The sequence below is a fragment of the Cnephaeus nilssonii genome (genome assembly GCF_951640355.1).
Source record: "Cnephaeus nilssonii genome assembly, chromosome: 15".
NCBI lineage: Eukaryota > Metazoa > Chordata > Mammalia > Chiroptera > Vespertilionidae > Cnephaeus > Cnephaeus nilssonii.
This window is the reverse complement of record NC_137086.1, coordinates 9,816,182-9,831,322: the sequence shown is the minus strand read 5'-3', so window position 1 is coordinate 9,831,322 and position 15,141 is coordinate 9,816,182. Positions and strand designations below refer to the sequence as shown.

Here is a 15,141-nt window from a genome sequence, read left to right as displayed (position 1 = left end):
GTTTTCTAAAGGGGATTTTGGCAGAGGTCTCGGGAGGATGTCAATAGAATATTCAACTTTTCAGGTGCGTCCTTTAATATGCTGATTAATCAGAGCCATTCTCTGGTCAGTATTACCTTCAGAGAATGTCACCAAAGAGGGACCTGGACACCATGGGGTCTGCCCCTAAATGGTCTGGAATGTGTAACCATTTGTTCCTAAGTGTCCCTGGTTAGGGAAGATAATACCTTGTGATTTATTACCTTGCTAGGACCAGTTTGTTCAGCTCTCTGTCTCAGTTTCTCCATTATACTTGCCAAGGAGTTTTTCTAGCTCAGACAGTTCAGAATATAAAATCTTTAGTTGTTCACAACAAATCTGATTCGATGACAACTCTCATACATAAGATGTTTCCTTGCCCTGGCCAGTTTGGCTCAGTGGATGGAGTGTCGGCCTGCGGACTCAAGGGTTCCGGGTTCGATTCTGGTCAAGGGCATGTATCTTGGTTGCTGGGGTGTGCAAGAGGCAGCTGATTGATGTTTCTCATCAATGTTTCTAACTCTCCATCTCCCTTCCTCTCTGTAAAAAATCAATAAAATATATTAAAAAAAAAAAAAAGATGTTTCCTTTGCCTCTGCTATTATTCTAGTCATTGGAACAAAAGAAGATAATCCAGCATTTGCTGCTTTTGGAGACAGGGAGAGAAGAGCTAATTTCTTTCAATTATTGTTTAGCCCGACCACAATGGCTCAGTGGTTGAGCATCGACCTACGAACCAGGAGGTCCCGTTCAATTCCTGGCCAGGGCACATGCTCAGGTTGCAGGCTTGATCCCCAATCATGCAGGAAGTAGCCAATCAATGATTCTCTCTCATCATTGATGTTTCTATCTCCCTCTCTCTCTCTAAAATCAATGAAAATATATTTTAAAAAAATTGTTTAATGTTATATTGAGAATATTTTACATAAGGAAAGTCATTTACAAATCCCATTTGTGCCCAAATTTTTCTAAAATTTGTTAGGATATTTGATACATGCGATAGATATAAAGTTTAGGAAGGCTTAATAATAAAATGAACCACCAACCACCTAATTTAAGAACTATATTACTTAGGTTTAAGACCATCTCCACCACCACTTTAGGCAAGTGGCTTAAGCTCTCTAAGCCTGTTTCCTCATCTGAATAAGAGAACACTAGTTCCTGCTTCATAGAGTGGCTGTGAGGGAGAAATGGTAGGATACCTTTTGGCCAGCCCACGATGGCCCTATCTCCGAGATCTAACCCCTGACCCCCAGAGCTGGCCCCTGCTGCTGTATAGCTGCTCCTTGAGACTGCACCCTAGGAAATGTAGGTGATATAAAATGTGGCACATCATTAGTAGATGAGTGGATAAAAAAGTTGAGGTACATTTATACCGTGTGGAATACTATGCAGCAGTAAAAAAGAAGAATCTCTTACCCTTTGAGACAGTATGGAGGGACCTGGAGAGTATTATGCTAAGTGAAATACGTCAGAGAAAGACAAGTATCACATGATCTCATTCATATATGGAATCTAATTAACAAAATAAACTGATGAACCGAATGGATCAGAGACATGGAAGCATGGAACAGAGTGCGGAATCTCAGAGGGAAGGCGGGGGGAGGGAGGGTGGGTGGGTGGGAGGTAATCAACCAAAGACCTTGTATGCATCTGTGCATAACCCATGGACACGGGGGAGAGGGGAAGGCATGGGGATGGGCTGGAGGGGGTCAATGGGGGAAAATAAGGACATACGTAATACTTTCAACAACAAAGATTTTTTAAAATCCTTTAAAAATAAAATGTGGCACAAACTTCTGATCCTACCTGCATTGTCCAGGATTCTAAAGCATGCATAGCAGGTAGAGACCTCACCCTGCCTTGTGTCCTACCAGGTGCCGTCTCCACGTGGCCAGTGTGATCTTCCAACATTCTGAAACTGGTGTTTGTGTGTGTGCGTGTGCGTGTGCCTGCGCCTGCCTGTGTGTGTTCCCGTGCACAGAGGGGGTGGGCAGGGTGTCCTGTGGTCCCTTAGTCAGAGGGGCCATGCAGAGAAGCTGAGCCCAGCCCTTCCTCTGGTGCCCTGTGACCTCAAGGATCAGACCCCACGTCGTTGGTGTCACAAGGGCCTGAGAGTTCAGGCGTCGGAAAGCCCGGTCCCATTCTGCACTCTCACCGTGAGGTCAGCTCCCTCTCCTGCCAGCGTCTGTGGAGGAAGCCAGAGGCTCTAACCGAGCCCTGATGAGCGTCTCTGCGCCCGGGTCTGAGTTCCGGCAGCCTAAGGGCTCTCACCTAAGAGGCCGCCAAAGGCCGGAAGAGGAGGTGGAAGGGAGCCTCGCCCTGGGCCGAGGGATGGAGGGCTGCCACCACCACCATTTACTGACTCAGTAGAAGATAAGCCCTTTAATGCGGTTTTTGTGTTGAAAAAAAAATAAACCTCAGTGGATCTTTTCCAAAGATACGGCTTCTAAAAATGGTGGTTCCTGTACTTTTCATAAAAGTTCAGAAAAAAATATTCCCACAAAAAGAACTACTGTTCATAAAAATGACCGATCCCTGGTGGCTCAACATCAGTCTGTGCCCACCTCTGGCAGCAGTCATCAACCTGACGGAAAGGCTTGAGAAACACCCGTGCCCCGCTCCGCCTGCTCATCCCCGCCATCCATCCCCGGGTTCGGCTCCCAGATTGGAGGATGGGGGAGCTGACTGGGACAAGAACATGAATTCCTTTGCGGGATCATTAAGACTGACTGCCATGACCCCTTCGCTCTCGCCGGGGTCTGCTGGCCTCCCTGCATCTGTCTGTCCGTCCTAACTGAACATCCCCCACATGCCCATCTGTCCCCACTCTGCCCACTCATGTGACGTCTGTCAGTCTCTCAGATGTCCACTGGGGCATCAGGAAGAACAAAGGTTCTGTCTGTGTGTCTGTCCTGTCAGGTCAGCAGGTTCTGGGGAGTCTGCAGGCCAGGCTGGCCTTTTTTTCAGGACAAGCTGCTATTGGGATGCTTTCCAAGTCAAATGTCACCTGGAGCGGGGTATGCAGGGGCACAGGTTTATCTGAAATAGTCTGTGGTCAACAGGTAAGAAAAGACAGGTGGGACCCAGGCCAGTCCCTTCTGGAGAGGTCACTGAAGACTCCATGTCCCAGGGAAAAGGTCACGTGCACGCTGCGAAGTGGGGGTTCTAAACGCCTGAGAAGAGAGGGGGGCTTGGAGCCCAGAGGATGCGGGCTCCTGCTGTTGGGCTCACGAGGCTTTAACTTGCAGCGAGGCTGTAGCTGGTCCTCCTGCGGGAAGGGAAGAAGCCGAAGAGGGTGAGGGAGGGTGGGGTCTCTGCCCTGCCTGCCCCCGTGGAGGGGTCAGGGCTGTTCCTTGTCTTCCTAGCAACCCCCCCCCCCTCTTCACACTACCCCCAACCCTGCGTGGATGAAGCCACAGGCCTGTTTCCCCAAGTCCCACCAAGCAGCTGCGTGCCACTCCCTGCGTGTAACACGTGAGGTCAGTGTTTCTGGGCAGGAGTCTTGAGCCCAGCCATGCTGAGGGATGAGGGATGGATGACGATGTCACTTCCTGTCTCCCCTGTGTGGTCCTCTGTGTGTACATGTGCCCGTATTTGTGAGTGCATGCGCATCTGCACAGATGTGGACGCGTGCTCATGGAAGTCTGCGGGACCATGTTGATACCGCAGCACCTGCTTGGCCTCGGGCACTGTGCTGGGCTCTTAGGACATAAAAATGAAAAATCACAAAGATACGGCCTCAAGGTGCCCACCGTCTACGGGGAAAGCCAGACAGTGAGCAGATCGGCCCCTGCAGTGGAACTAGTGCTGTGGGAGGGGGAAGGGCAAGGCTCAGAGAGCTCTCGGCACGGCCCGTCGGGGGAGGAGTGGAGGATGATCCATCCCTCCCCGGTTTCGGCTCCCAGACTGGAGGATGGCGGAGCTGACTGGGACAAGAACATGAATTCCTGTGGGGGATCATTAAGACTGGCTGCCATGGTTGTGGGACATCAGGTGGAGATATCCAAGGGAGAGGCAGAGGTGTGGATCTGGAACTTGAAGGAAGTGTGGGGGTGGGGTGGTAGGGTTGGGAGGAGGAGCCAGCAAGCACAAGAGCTGCTGGAGGTCAAACAAGTGGAGGAGGTGCCGGGGATTCTGGAGAGCAAAAGGAATAGGGGTGACAAGGGAGCCCTCCCATACCACCATCCAACTGGTTATCAAGGAGGGAGACCGAGCAGCAGAAGAAAATGGAGATGGCGCCACTGACGCTACGGCAGAGTCCCCAAAGGCAGGGCTGTTCAGTGGTGTAAGCACCGCCGGGAGACCTATGGACTGGTTGGTCTTACGTCGGCACCCTTCTATGTGCCTCCGTGGGTGCTGGTAGCTCTGCTGTGTGTACCCGTGTGCAGGGGGTGCCCACCTTCGAAGGCTCAGCTGGCGAGAGGTGTCCTGGCTTGGCACCTTTGGACCGGGGCCGACCATGAGGATGCAAAGACCGGTGAGGATCATGCAGGTGGGCACAGCACCGATGAGGACCTTGAGGGTCACCACCACCTGCTCTGCCTGCTTGCAGGCTCCTGCCTTATACCCCGCAAACCTGGAGAAACACAGTCCCAGCATCCAGCTCAGGCCCTCCTGAGCCTGGCTCCCTGGGGGAGGGGTCCCAGCTCCCCCACCCCCACACTCTCCTGAAACGTGGACTCACTTCCTGGCCAGGTCAGCCTAGCCAGGGTGGAAGGGAGTGTGGAAGGAATGGGCTGGTCAGGGAGGAGTTCAGAGAGAACTGAGGATGTGGGGGGCTGAGGCTTCAGGAGGGGTATGGCCCCCAAGAAAGGCCCCTTCCAGTCACATTCCCAGAGCCAGCTGAGGCAGGTGTGTCCCCGCGCTCTCCAAAGAGCAGAGCTCGGTCCCCGGGCTGCTGGGGTGGGGGACTCTGCCCTCTTCCCACCCGGCTGGCCTTTGGTGTCTCCGCCACGGCCCAACTCTGAGACTCACTCAAGGCTGAGCGTGGAGATGCCCAGGGCACCTGCGCCCGAGAGCTTCGTGAAGAAGACGTAGGAGGAGTAGAAGATGGTCTCTATGCCCGGCCCGTGCTGGTGCTGCAGCTGGAAGTCATCTACCACGTCTGGGAGCATGGACCTGGGGGAGGGGGCTGCAGAGTGACCCCCCTGCCCCCCCACCCTGGACAGCCACCAGCCTGCAAGCTCTCTGGGGGCAGAGACCAAGTCAGAGTTATCCCTGAGTCCTCACCTCCCAGGACCAGGACCGGCCCACAGAGAGCCAGGCACTCGGTGTTTGTATTCCACCCGCGTCTCTACACCCCGCCCCTGGCTGCCCACCATGCCTGCTGCGGGTGCCCTTTGAGGAGGGCTCCCAGGACGGAGCTGCTGGCCTCCCTCCCTGCACGTGGGAGAGCGGCTCCCCAGCACAGGCTGGGTCCGAGGGGCCCGGGGCACCAGGTTGACAGGAAGGAGGGCAGACCCATCCGGAAGGACATGGAGCTCCCACATTCCCTTCCCCTCACGCAGCCTACCAGGGTAGCAGCAAGGACACAGCAATGCTCACGCCAGATACAAAGGCCACAACGTATGCCACGGGGGCTGTGGGCACAGCAGCCAACAGGATTACAAAAGGCACCATCACCTGGGGAGACAGACACACTAGCTGCCCCTCTGCCTGCCCCCCCTGCTCTTCCCAGCACGCACTCACCCTCCGTACTAACAACCCCGTGCCTGGCCCCGTGCTGGGCACTGAAGACACAAGCGATGATAGATGGCCCGGCTGGCTCCCAGGAGGCTCCGGCTCCAAGGTCAACCTCCCCCAACCCAACCCCAAGCCTCGCTTCCTGCCTCACTCACACAGATCCCAAAGGCCGACATCCTCTTCCCAAATCGCTGCAGAAACCACTCCCACAGCGGGGTGCTCAGCACAGCTGAGACCTGTGAGCAGACAGAACCATCACAGCCCGGCCCACAGCCCAGCCGGCCACGCTGCCAGTGCCTCTGCCCCGGTTCTCAGAGCCCTGGCTTTCAGGTGGGATGCCCGGCCTCGACTTTGCCTCCTGGTGGGAACCCCCGTGGCTGTGAACTTGATGACCCTGGCCCCAATTCCTCTGCTGGAAGGTAGGAGGTCCAGAATGTTGACCTCCAGGACTCTGGCCGCACATGTCATGTCAAGGACCACACATGTCACCCAGGTCTCCTCACCAGGATGGTCAGCACCAGGCTCTGGACGTGGTCGTGGAGCTGGGAGGCATGTGTACAGAACAGGACCAGGTAGCTCTGCTCCACCTGAGGGTGACAGGAGGTGGGTGTGCACAGGGAATGGCAGGACCTCAGCAGGCAAGAGCAAGGCCTACGTCTCAATCCTGGCCTCCCTTTTGGGACCTTGAACCCTGGTTGCTGCCGCCACCGTGCAGTCCCTGCCCCTACAAAGGATGCTTATCCCTGACACAGGCATGGACCCCATTCCCAGGCTACTGCCCCCTCGCACAGCTCAGATTGGGTGCACTTCGCCACCCAGTTTTCCTGGTGTCTGGGCCCTGACCCTCCCCATCCCCAGGGGCTCTATCTCGATCTCTCTCCTCCCAGCACCACCCTCTCGGGGCCACACGCCAGCCGCTGCTCCCTCCCTATGAACACCCAAGCCTAACTGTGACGCAGTGGGACGAGAGACTGAACCTGAACCCATCCGCCCATGCTTGGCTGGAACCAAGCCAGTGGGGATCCGCCTGGCCAGAGGTACCTGGACGGCTGCGGAGATGAACAGGAAGGAGACCACCAGCTTCAGGTAGGGTGGGTGCCGGACAGTGAGGCCCAGCCCGGCCAGGAAGCTCATGTCCTGGCTGGAGGCTGGGGCAGAGGGGTCTGCGACACAGGAGGGTGACATCTCCACTTGGCAGAGTTCCAAACCAAAGCCCATGCCCCGGAGAAGCCCCGCCCCCGGCTTCTGCCTGCACCCCTGTACCTGGCCGCTCCTTCACCCCCAAGCAGAGCAAACCACTGCACACGGGGTACGTCACAGCAACCACGGCGGCTGCAATGGAGTAGAGACAAGTCTGTGGAACAGGACAGAACTGGGGTGGGGGGATGTCTCCCACCCATGGAGGTGAGGACACCCAGGGGCAGGTATCTCCCAATGGGAGCAGAGGGACCCTCAGCCCAAGTCCAAGAATGCTGGGTACTCTTCCCAGTGAGCCCAGTAGGAGGGGGAGAGCTAAGGGCCAGCATGGACCTTCTGCTGACCCTGTGCCTCCTGCGTGCATCCATGCACCAGGGGTCCGAGGATCACACCTTCCTCTCTCTCTCTCTCTCTCTCTCTCTCTCTCTCTCTCTCTCTCACACACACACACACACACACACACACACACACACACACACATTTTAAAACAACATTCCTTGGTGCTGATTCTGTATGCCCGACCCTGAGCATCCACAGTGCGGGGCTTGGAGTGTGGGAGGAAGACGGATCCATGAGCACAAGTTACAGTGCGACTTGGGCTGACCCAGATAAATGTCAGAAAAGAGAGAGTGCTACCTATCATTCAGGCAAAATTACATATATGTTAAAACACATGCAAAGACATGCACGGGAATCACAGTCACCCAGTTCCAGACAGAGGCTGGGGGGGGGGACTTCAGGGTGCGGGTCCACACAGCTGCACAGGGCCCCACACTCAGAAGGACCTGCACTTGGGGGACCTACTCTGAGGTCGCTGTCTGGAACTTCTAGATGCTTTTATCTATTAATTAATTTGTGTTTTGTACGCGGAGTTGGTGGGATAACAGAGCTGGAGCCGCCCAGAGGCGCCTGAATCCTGAATGCTTTGTGCTTTTGGGGGTGGGTTCTCAGCCCTCTGCTCCCCACCCTCAGGGGCTATAGAGGCACCGTCGTCAGGGCGTGGCAGTGGATGCAGAAGAGTTTTGTCCTAAAACATGGCAGGATTCGGCAATGGGTTGGACTGAGGGAGAGGGAGGAGTAAAAGCTGACTCCCAGGGTTCTGGGGGGTCGTGATGTCTGATGTCGTTTGCTTAATGGGCACAATGGACCAACTGGATGGCTGAAGTAGACACAGGGAGAGGGTTCCCTTCTCCTTTCACAGCGGGGGCAGGGGGGGGGGAGGCCCCTAGGAGGGCTCTGCCCAGATTTCCGCAGGGACACCACACCCCTGCCCCCTCCCTGCCCCCTCCCTGGGGCCTGCCCCCTCCCTGCCTCCTCCCTGGGGCCTGCCCCCTCCCTGGGGCCCCCTCCCTGGGGCCTGCCCCCTCCCTGGGGCCTGCCTCCCCCCTCCCCCCTCCAGAGGCGCTGAGGGTGCTCACGGAGAGGGCCCGGCAGAGGGTCTGGTGGGAGGACGCACGGGGGCGCGGGCACTCACCGCGTTGGGGGAGACGGCGCCCGGCCCTGGGAACTCGGCGTCCTCGCACCGGTGGGGACCGTGGGCCCCGGACACGATGAGTCCGTGGGCGGCGGCTCCCAGCAGCGTCCCCGCCATCTCCATGGTCATCCCTGGACACAGCGCGCGCTTAGGGGGCCGAGTCCGCGGCCCGCGGGGCAGCGCCCCCCCCCCCGCCCGGCGCCCGCACTCACGGTAGGCGGTGGCCGAGTCCCGCTCCGGGGGGCTGGGCGTCAGCAGCATGGTGAGCGCCGTGTAGGGCACCTGGAAGAACTGGGGCGCTCGGAGCTTAGACGACGCCCGCCTCCGCCCAGACCACCCAGGGGACGCCTGTCCCAGCCCGGCCCGCGGGAGGCTGGCACGTCCCCACGGCTCCCTTCAGGCCCGGGGTCCGGGGCGAGGACAGCAGGTGCACCCAGCCCAGAGCCCCGGGGGCGGGAGCTGAAGGAAATGGCCAGGCGCTGGGGAGCGGGGGCAGCGGGGGACCCTCCTGACACCCACCCCTGGACCCACTCGCCAGCAGGGGAGTTCCAGGGGCCCAGGCCCAGGCAGGCCCTGCTCACCGTGGACAGAGCCTGGAACAGGCAGTAGAAGGTCATGTACCAAAGGCCTCGGAGGTTGGTGAAGGGGGGCAGGTACCACAGGAAGAAGTAAGCCAAGGCGATGAAGGGCATGCAGCCCAGCACCCTGTGGGGGCACATGGGGGGTGGATCGCCCACAAAACCAGGCCTGGGGCCTCCAAGGCCGGGCCTGGTGCAACCTCGCCCCGCTGGGCCTAAGCCCTGGGCCGGGGCTCTCAGGGCCGTGGAGGGCCAGGGGTGAAGGGACATGAGGTACCAGGATGGGGGCTGTGACTCTGGCTAGGACATGGGTGCGTGGTAGTGCCATTCCCCCTGTCAAGGTCCCTAGAGCACAAGCGTCGGACCTACTCTGCAAGGCCTTCCCTGGCCTGCAGCCCGCCCTGGCCTCACGCAGACCTCTGGGCCAGGCCTGGGAGTCTTGGAGGCTTTGTCTACCTGAGCCACCGGGTGAGGGAAAGCCCCCCAGAATGTCTCTGACTCCTGCGTGACGGTCTGGCCCAGTACTGTCACCTACTGTCCAGTCCTACCACCGGCTGTCCGGTCTTGCCCTCTAACCATCCACAGGGTTTTGGGCTAAGAAGCAGGGCCATGACAATCACAGGGGCCTTAAGGACCATGGGGCTGCTCACCAGGGCATGAGTCGTCCAGACCCTGTCCTCCTGCTCCTGCTGATGAAGAACCCAGCCACGGGGTCAGCAGCTGCCCCAGACACCTTCCCTCCAAACAGGACAAGTGACGCCTGGGCAGCAGGGATCTGCAGTGACAGGGGAGGAGATAGCCAAGGGCTGGCAGAGTCGGAGAAGGTGTCCAGGCCGGCCCACCCACCAGGAGGGGGATCTGGGGACCTGGCGGGGGCCGGAGGCAGAGTGTAAAGGCCCATTCAGCCTGCTCCCCAGAACACTAACCCAGAAGGCTCTCAGGGCACATCTGTGCACGGGTAGGAAGGAGCGTGGGAGGGAGCTGACAGCCACATCCTGGCACATTTCCCTGGTTACTCATGCCCACTCACTTCTGGAGAAGGCATGAGGGACCCTCCCTGAGGTGCTCAGTGCAAGAAGGATGCGCCGAGGCTGACAGTCATAGGTGGACTTTTTGTCTCATAATAAGATTTTTAAAATTTTTCTGATTACATCAATGGTACACTCACTATAAAAACATTCAAACAGCACAGAAGAATATTGAGCAAAGCTCATCTGAAATCCCATCATCCTGAGACAACACCAGAAGCATTTTGATCATCCTTTCATGCATTTATATACATTTGCAATGTATAATCTTATATACATGCAGCCATATCAGTGTCATTTAAAAACCATGAATACCACCCGCTGGCATGCTCAGTAGTTGAGTGTTGACCTATGAACCAGGAGGTCAGGGCACATGCCCGGGTTGGGGCTCGATCCCCAGTAAGGGGCGTGCAGGAGGCAGCCGATCAACCATTCTCTTTCATCATTGATGTTTCCATCTTTCTCCCCACCTCCCTTCCTCTCTGAAATCAATAAAAAAAAATTTTTTAAAAATAATGAATACCAGATAGATCAACCAAAGGACTTGTGTGCTTGCATATGAGCCTAACCAGTGATCACGGACAACAGGGGGAGGGGGGCATGCGTGTGGGGGGGTTTGGGAAGGGAATGGGGGGGTTGATGACAAATATGTGATACCTTAATCAATAAAGTAATTTAAAAAATAATGAATACCTATTAAAAATTTTTTTTTGTTTGCTCTCTATTCTCCACCATTCCCTCCTATCGCCAACATTAATAGCTTGGTGTCATTTTCTCCATGCTTATTTTTAACTAGAGGCCCGATGCACGAAATTTGTGCAAGAGGCTTGGCCCTCACAGCCCCAGCTTCATCCGGAAGGTTGTTTGGCTGTCCAGTCTAATGAGCACATTATGCTTTTATTATTATAGATCATGTACTGACACATACACACATATACTCATGAACGTACATATATGGGGCATGTCTTTGTTTTGCTAAAATAGGATCATTTTGTATACTCTAAAAACTAACTTTCTCACTTGCTAGTGCATCATGGAAATCCCTCCACGTCAACTGGTATGGATCTAACCCATTCTTCCAATGGCCACAGGATAGTCCATTATGTGGAGACAGTACAAGTTATTACTCAACTGCTTCTATACCGTTGGGCATTCACATTGTTTCCCATTTTCCAGTACAAACAGCCCACAACAAATATCCTTGGCTTTTTGTCGGGCTTAGGTCAAAAGTGCTATCTGTCCTGGGTCAGGTGGGGGTGGAAGGACCAGACACTAAGGAAGATGGGAATGGGGGCCCTGGGCTGCTGCCCACACTCACCTGTGCCACATCGAGCAGGAAGAGCTGCAGGTAAAAGGCTGTGGCGCTGGAGGCCACCTGATTGGGGACGCCGCCAATGCCATAGCAAACCTTCGTACAGAACGAGAGGCGGCCAGCTCTTCTGTCCTGGGGGAGACACAGGAGCTAAGCCCCACCTTCACAGACACACAACAGCTCCCCACACCCCCAGGACTTCCATAAGCATCCTGAGGTCTCTATGTCTTGAGGGCTTTTCCTATAACCTCTCCGTCCTGATATACCCCCAAGTCATCTTACAGGGAAGTGAGACAGAAAAAGAAAAACAAAAACATGACCTCTAAACTTTTCCAGGGGGAAGTTCTTCCTTGAATTTCCCCCTTAGTGCTTCCTGCTTGTGTTTTATTTTCTGAATCAGCAAACCTGAGTGAACTGGGGGTCAGGAGACCCCCAACTTCCCTACCCTCTCCCTGTGTGACCTTGAGTAAACCAAATTCCCTCTCTAAGCCTTATCTGTCAAATGGAAAAGTCCTGCCAACTTCACAGGTTGTTTTGATAAGCAAATGTGGTCATGGCTCTGGGAGCTGATTGTTCCATGTTCGGGACTCCTGCAGCCAGTTGTTGAATGACTAGTGGCCTGAAATCATTCATGGTGAGGGTATCGACACCACTGAAACCAGCAAACATTACAAATCAGAGCTTTTTCCCTGGAGAGACTGTTTACCAATCCACCACCGAAATGAAGTAATGTTTATAAGCCCAATGTGTGTGTGTGTGTGTGTGTCTGTGTGTGTGTATAAAGTTTGCAAGCCCTAAGCTATCCAGCAGACTCCAGACTCAAATATTCGACTGCCTACTCACAGCCCTATGTGGTTGTCTAGTAGGCATTCCAGCTTAGTATGGTCAAACACACCGTTTCTGGTTTCCATCATTGTTTCAACCAACTCCTAACCTCCTAACCCTGTTGTCCCCATTACATTAAATGACCCCAATGTTGCCCTAACCGATTTGGCTCAGTGGCTAGAGCGTCGGCCTGCGGATTGAAGGGTCCCAGGTTTGATTCCAGTCAAGGGCACGTACCCTGGTTGCAGGCACATCCCCAATAGGGGGTGTGCAGGAGGCAGCTGGTCGATGTTTCTCTCTCATTGATATTTCTGGCTCTCTGTCCCTCTCCCTTCCTCTCTGTAAAAAGTCAATAAATTATATATTCTTTTAAAAATTTTTTTTAAAAATTAAATGACCCCAATGTCCATTCAGCAGCTTAGGCCACAGACCCAGGAGTCACCCTTGATTCCCCTTTCCCGATTCCCCTGTCTAATCCATCAGTGAGCGCCTCCTAAGTGGCTCCCCTGCTTCTGCTCTCAGTCCTGTTCCTCAAAAATGACTATGCCTGTTGCTGCCTCAGGGCCTTTGCACTTCCATTCAAGTCTAAGCCTCAATGCCGTCTCCTCAGAGAGGCCTTCCCGGGCTACCCAAGTCTGTTTTCCAATTGCACTTGTAAGGTCTCGGAGAGCATGACCTATTTATTCACCACCCTGTCCCCAGTACCTAAAACAATGCTTGACATGTGGCAGATGCTTGGTATATCCTAGTATTTGTTGAAGGAATAAATGCGTCAAGTGCCATTTCTCTGAAAGATGCCATTTCTCTACCACTTCTGGGAATTCTTCTTCCTCGTCCTTTGCTTGGAGATGGGCGGGGGAGTGGAGAAGACGATGGCTTCACCCATTTTGGTATCTTGCAGGACACCCAGAGGGGCCCTTTTGAAGGGAAGGTCTTCCCAGATAAGAGCTTATCACATCCTTTGCACACGCTTTCTGCCCACAGAAGAAGACCACGCACGAAGCAGGATGTGGTCTCCTTTTCGGACGTGGTGTGAACATTATTTCAACTTCCAGAAAAACTTCAACAACAGGCCGAATCCCCCGTGACAGCCCTCCTGCCCACTCCTCTCCGTACTGGGCATTTTGATTCCCCCCTACATATGCCTGGCAAGTTTCTGGCCCATGGCACTTGACAGGGAGAAAAAAAAAATTCCAGCCGAAACTAGGTATCTTGACAATGTTAGGCACTTAAATCAGAAACCCTTCCCAGTGGGCTGAGCACACGTCTTAGCGTTAGACACCCTTGGGACCCAATTCCACGCCTGCCGTTTCCAGCCGTGTGACCCGGGCACGCTACCCTGCCGGGCTGTCTCGGGTCCCTCACAGGTTAACTGGAGGTAGAACCGCCTCACCGAGTTGTCCTGGGAATGAAATGCGGCCACTGCATTGGCAATGGGAGGCTTCCCTCTTGCCATTCATCTCACCCCGAATGTCTCCCGTTCACTGGGGAATGAGAGTCCCCAGGGAGCCTCCTTGTGGAACTTCCTTTCTGGGGGGCCACGAGCTTTTGCTCTGAGGTGCCTGGGAGGCGGGTATGGCGTTGAGCTGGTGGTGAGGTGAAGCCACAGGCTGGGGGAAAAGCTTCCTTCTGGAGCCGCAGCGGGTTTTGCCTTCAGCGGACACCAACGCCAACACACCCACCCTTGTGGCCGGCGTCCCAGCCGCGTCACCCCTGGGTGGCCACCTGCCCTCCACCCTCACTCTGGGGCCTGGTGGCCAGGAAGGACATCGCTGGGGGCCTGCCTGGGTAGTTGAACTTGCCTCAGGCTCACTTTCGCGTGCTAGGCTCTTTGGGGGTCCCCAATACCCTCAGCCCCTGGGTTCTCCACGGCCAACCCCACTGGGGCAGTTCGGGCGGCGGGCCCTGCAGGGCGGGCCCTGGCTGGATCAAGGGCTGCGCGATCCGGCGCCCCCCAGGCCCCTGGCGCCCCTCTGCCCCGCGCCCCCTCTCTCCGCGGGGCTGCCCACAGCTCCCCTCCGGCTTCCCCTCGCTTTGCGCTCACCGAGCGAGGCTCCAGGGTGCGCGCCTCCGGCTGGGGCGCGGGCGCCTCGGCTGCAGGGGCCGGGGACCCTCCGGGGGCCGCCTCCATCGCGCGCAGCTGCTGCGCCCGCGGCCGGGCCCCGGGGTGTTATCGGCGGCGGGGAGGGCGGCTCCCGGCGTGGGCGCGGCTCCGGGCGGGCCGGCCCCTGACACGGGAGAAACCGGGGAGCTGGGAAGGTTTCCCTTCCCCGAAGGGAAAATACCTAGAGGTCCAATTCGCTGGGGAAAAGGCCGGGCGGCCCTGGGGACCCTTCTCCTTGGGGCGGGCGGGTCCGCCAGGGGGTGAGAACCAGAGGCGGTTCCGCTAACCCTCTGGCTAAGTCCTCCTGGGCGAAAGTCAGCAAACAAGTTGACTGGAGAAACGAAGCAGGCAGTGTTGATTTGTTTAGAGTAAGAGTATGGCCCAACAGGTTTACAAGCTGCTAAATGTGACGCCGGATGCCTGCAGTACACATTTTCCAGTCTCCTAGAGAACATGGGCATGACCCGACCCCCCAAACTCAGTTCTGGCCGGTGAATGAAAGCAGACCGCACCTGGGCATTGAACCTGCAACCTAGGCATGCGCCCTGACCAGGAATCGAACCCACAACCTTTGGACGTATGGGAGCAAGCTCCAGCCAACTGACCCACCCCCGCCAGGGCCACAGTGGTTTCTCAGATAGGACACCACAACCACAGATTGCTCTATATGGATATGAAAAACCTTGGGTTGCAAGCCATCATCCAGCAAGTAAGTGAAAAGACAACCTACAGGAGAGGATATTTGCACATTATAAGGACTTGTACTGGAATATAATAAAAGGCGCTTACAACTCAATAATAACAAGACAAATAACACAATTTAGAAATGGACAAAGGATTTCAATAGATATTTCTCCAAAGATAGACGTGAAAAGATGCTCATGTCGTAAGGGAAATACAAAACTTCAAGAGACTACTCC

The 15,141-nt window shown here is 55.7% G+C and overlaps 1 protein-coding gene across 1 annotated transcript; it reads right to left on the bottom strand.

Annotated features, from left to right (window-relative positions):
- Nucleotides 1-2,931: 2,931 nt before the first annotated feature.
- MFSD2B (MFSD2 lysolipid transporter B, sphingolipid) lies at nucleotides 2,932-14,248 on the bottom strand (the record flags this gene model as incomplete). Its single annotated transcript, XM_079792442.1, has 14 exons — nucleotides 2,932-3,289; nucleotides 4,421-4,597; nucleotides 4,996-5,139; nucleotides 5,534-5,643; nucleotides 5,859-5,939; nucleotides 6,207-6,290; nucleotides 6,745-6,866; nucleotides 6,967-7,057; nucleotides 8,375-8,505; nucleotides 8,587-8,665; nucleotides 8,956-9,079; nucleotides 9,603-9,727; nucleotides 11,299-11,424; nucleotides 14,162-14,248. 14 exons carry the CDS (start codon nucleotides 14,246-14,248, stop codon nucleotides 3,259-3,261), a joined length of 1,512 nt encoding a protein of 503 aa, XP_079648568.1. The 3' UTR covers nucleotides 2,932-3,258.
- Between the last annotated feature and the right edge of the window lie 893 nt (nucleotides 14,249-15,141).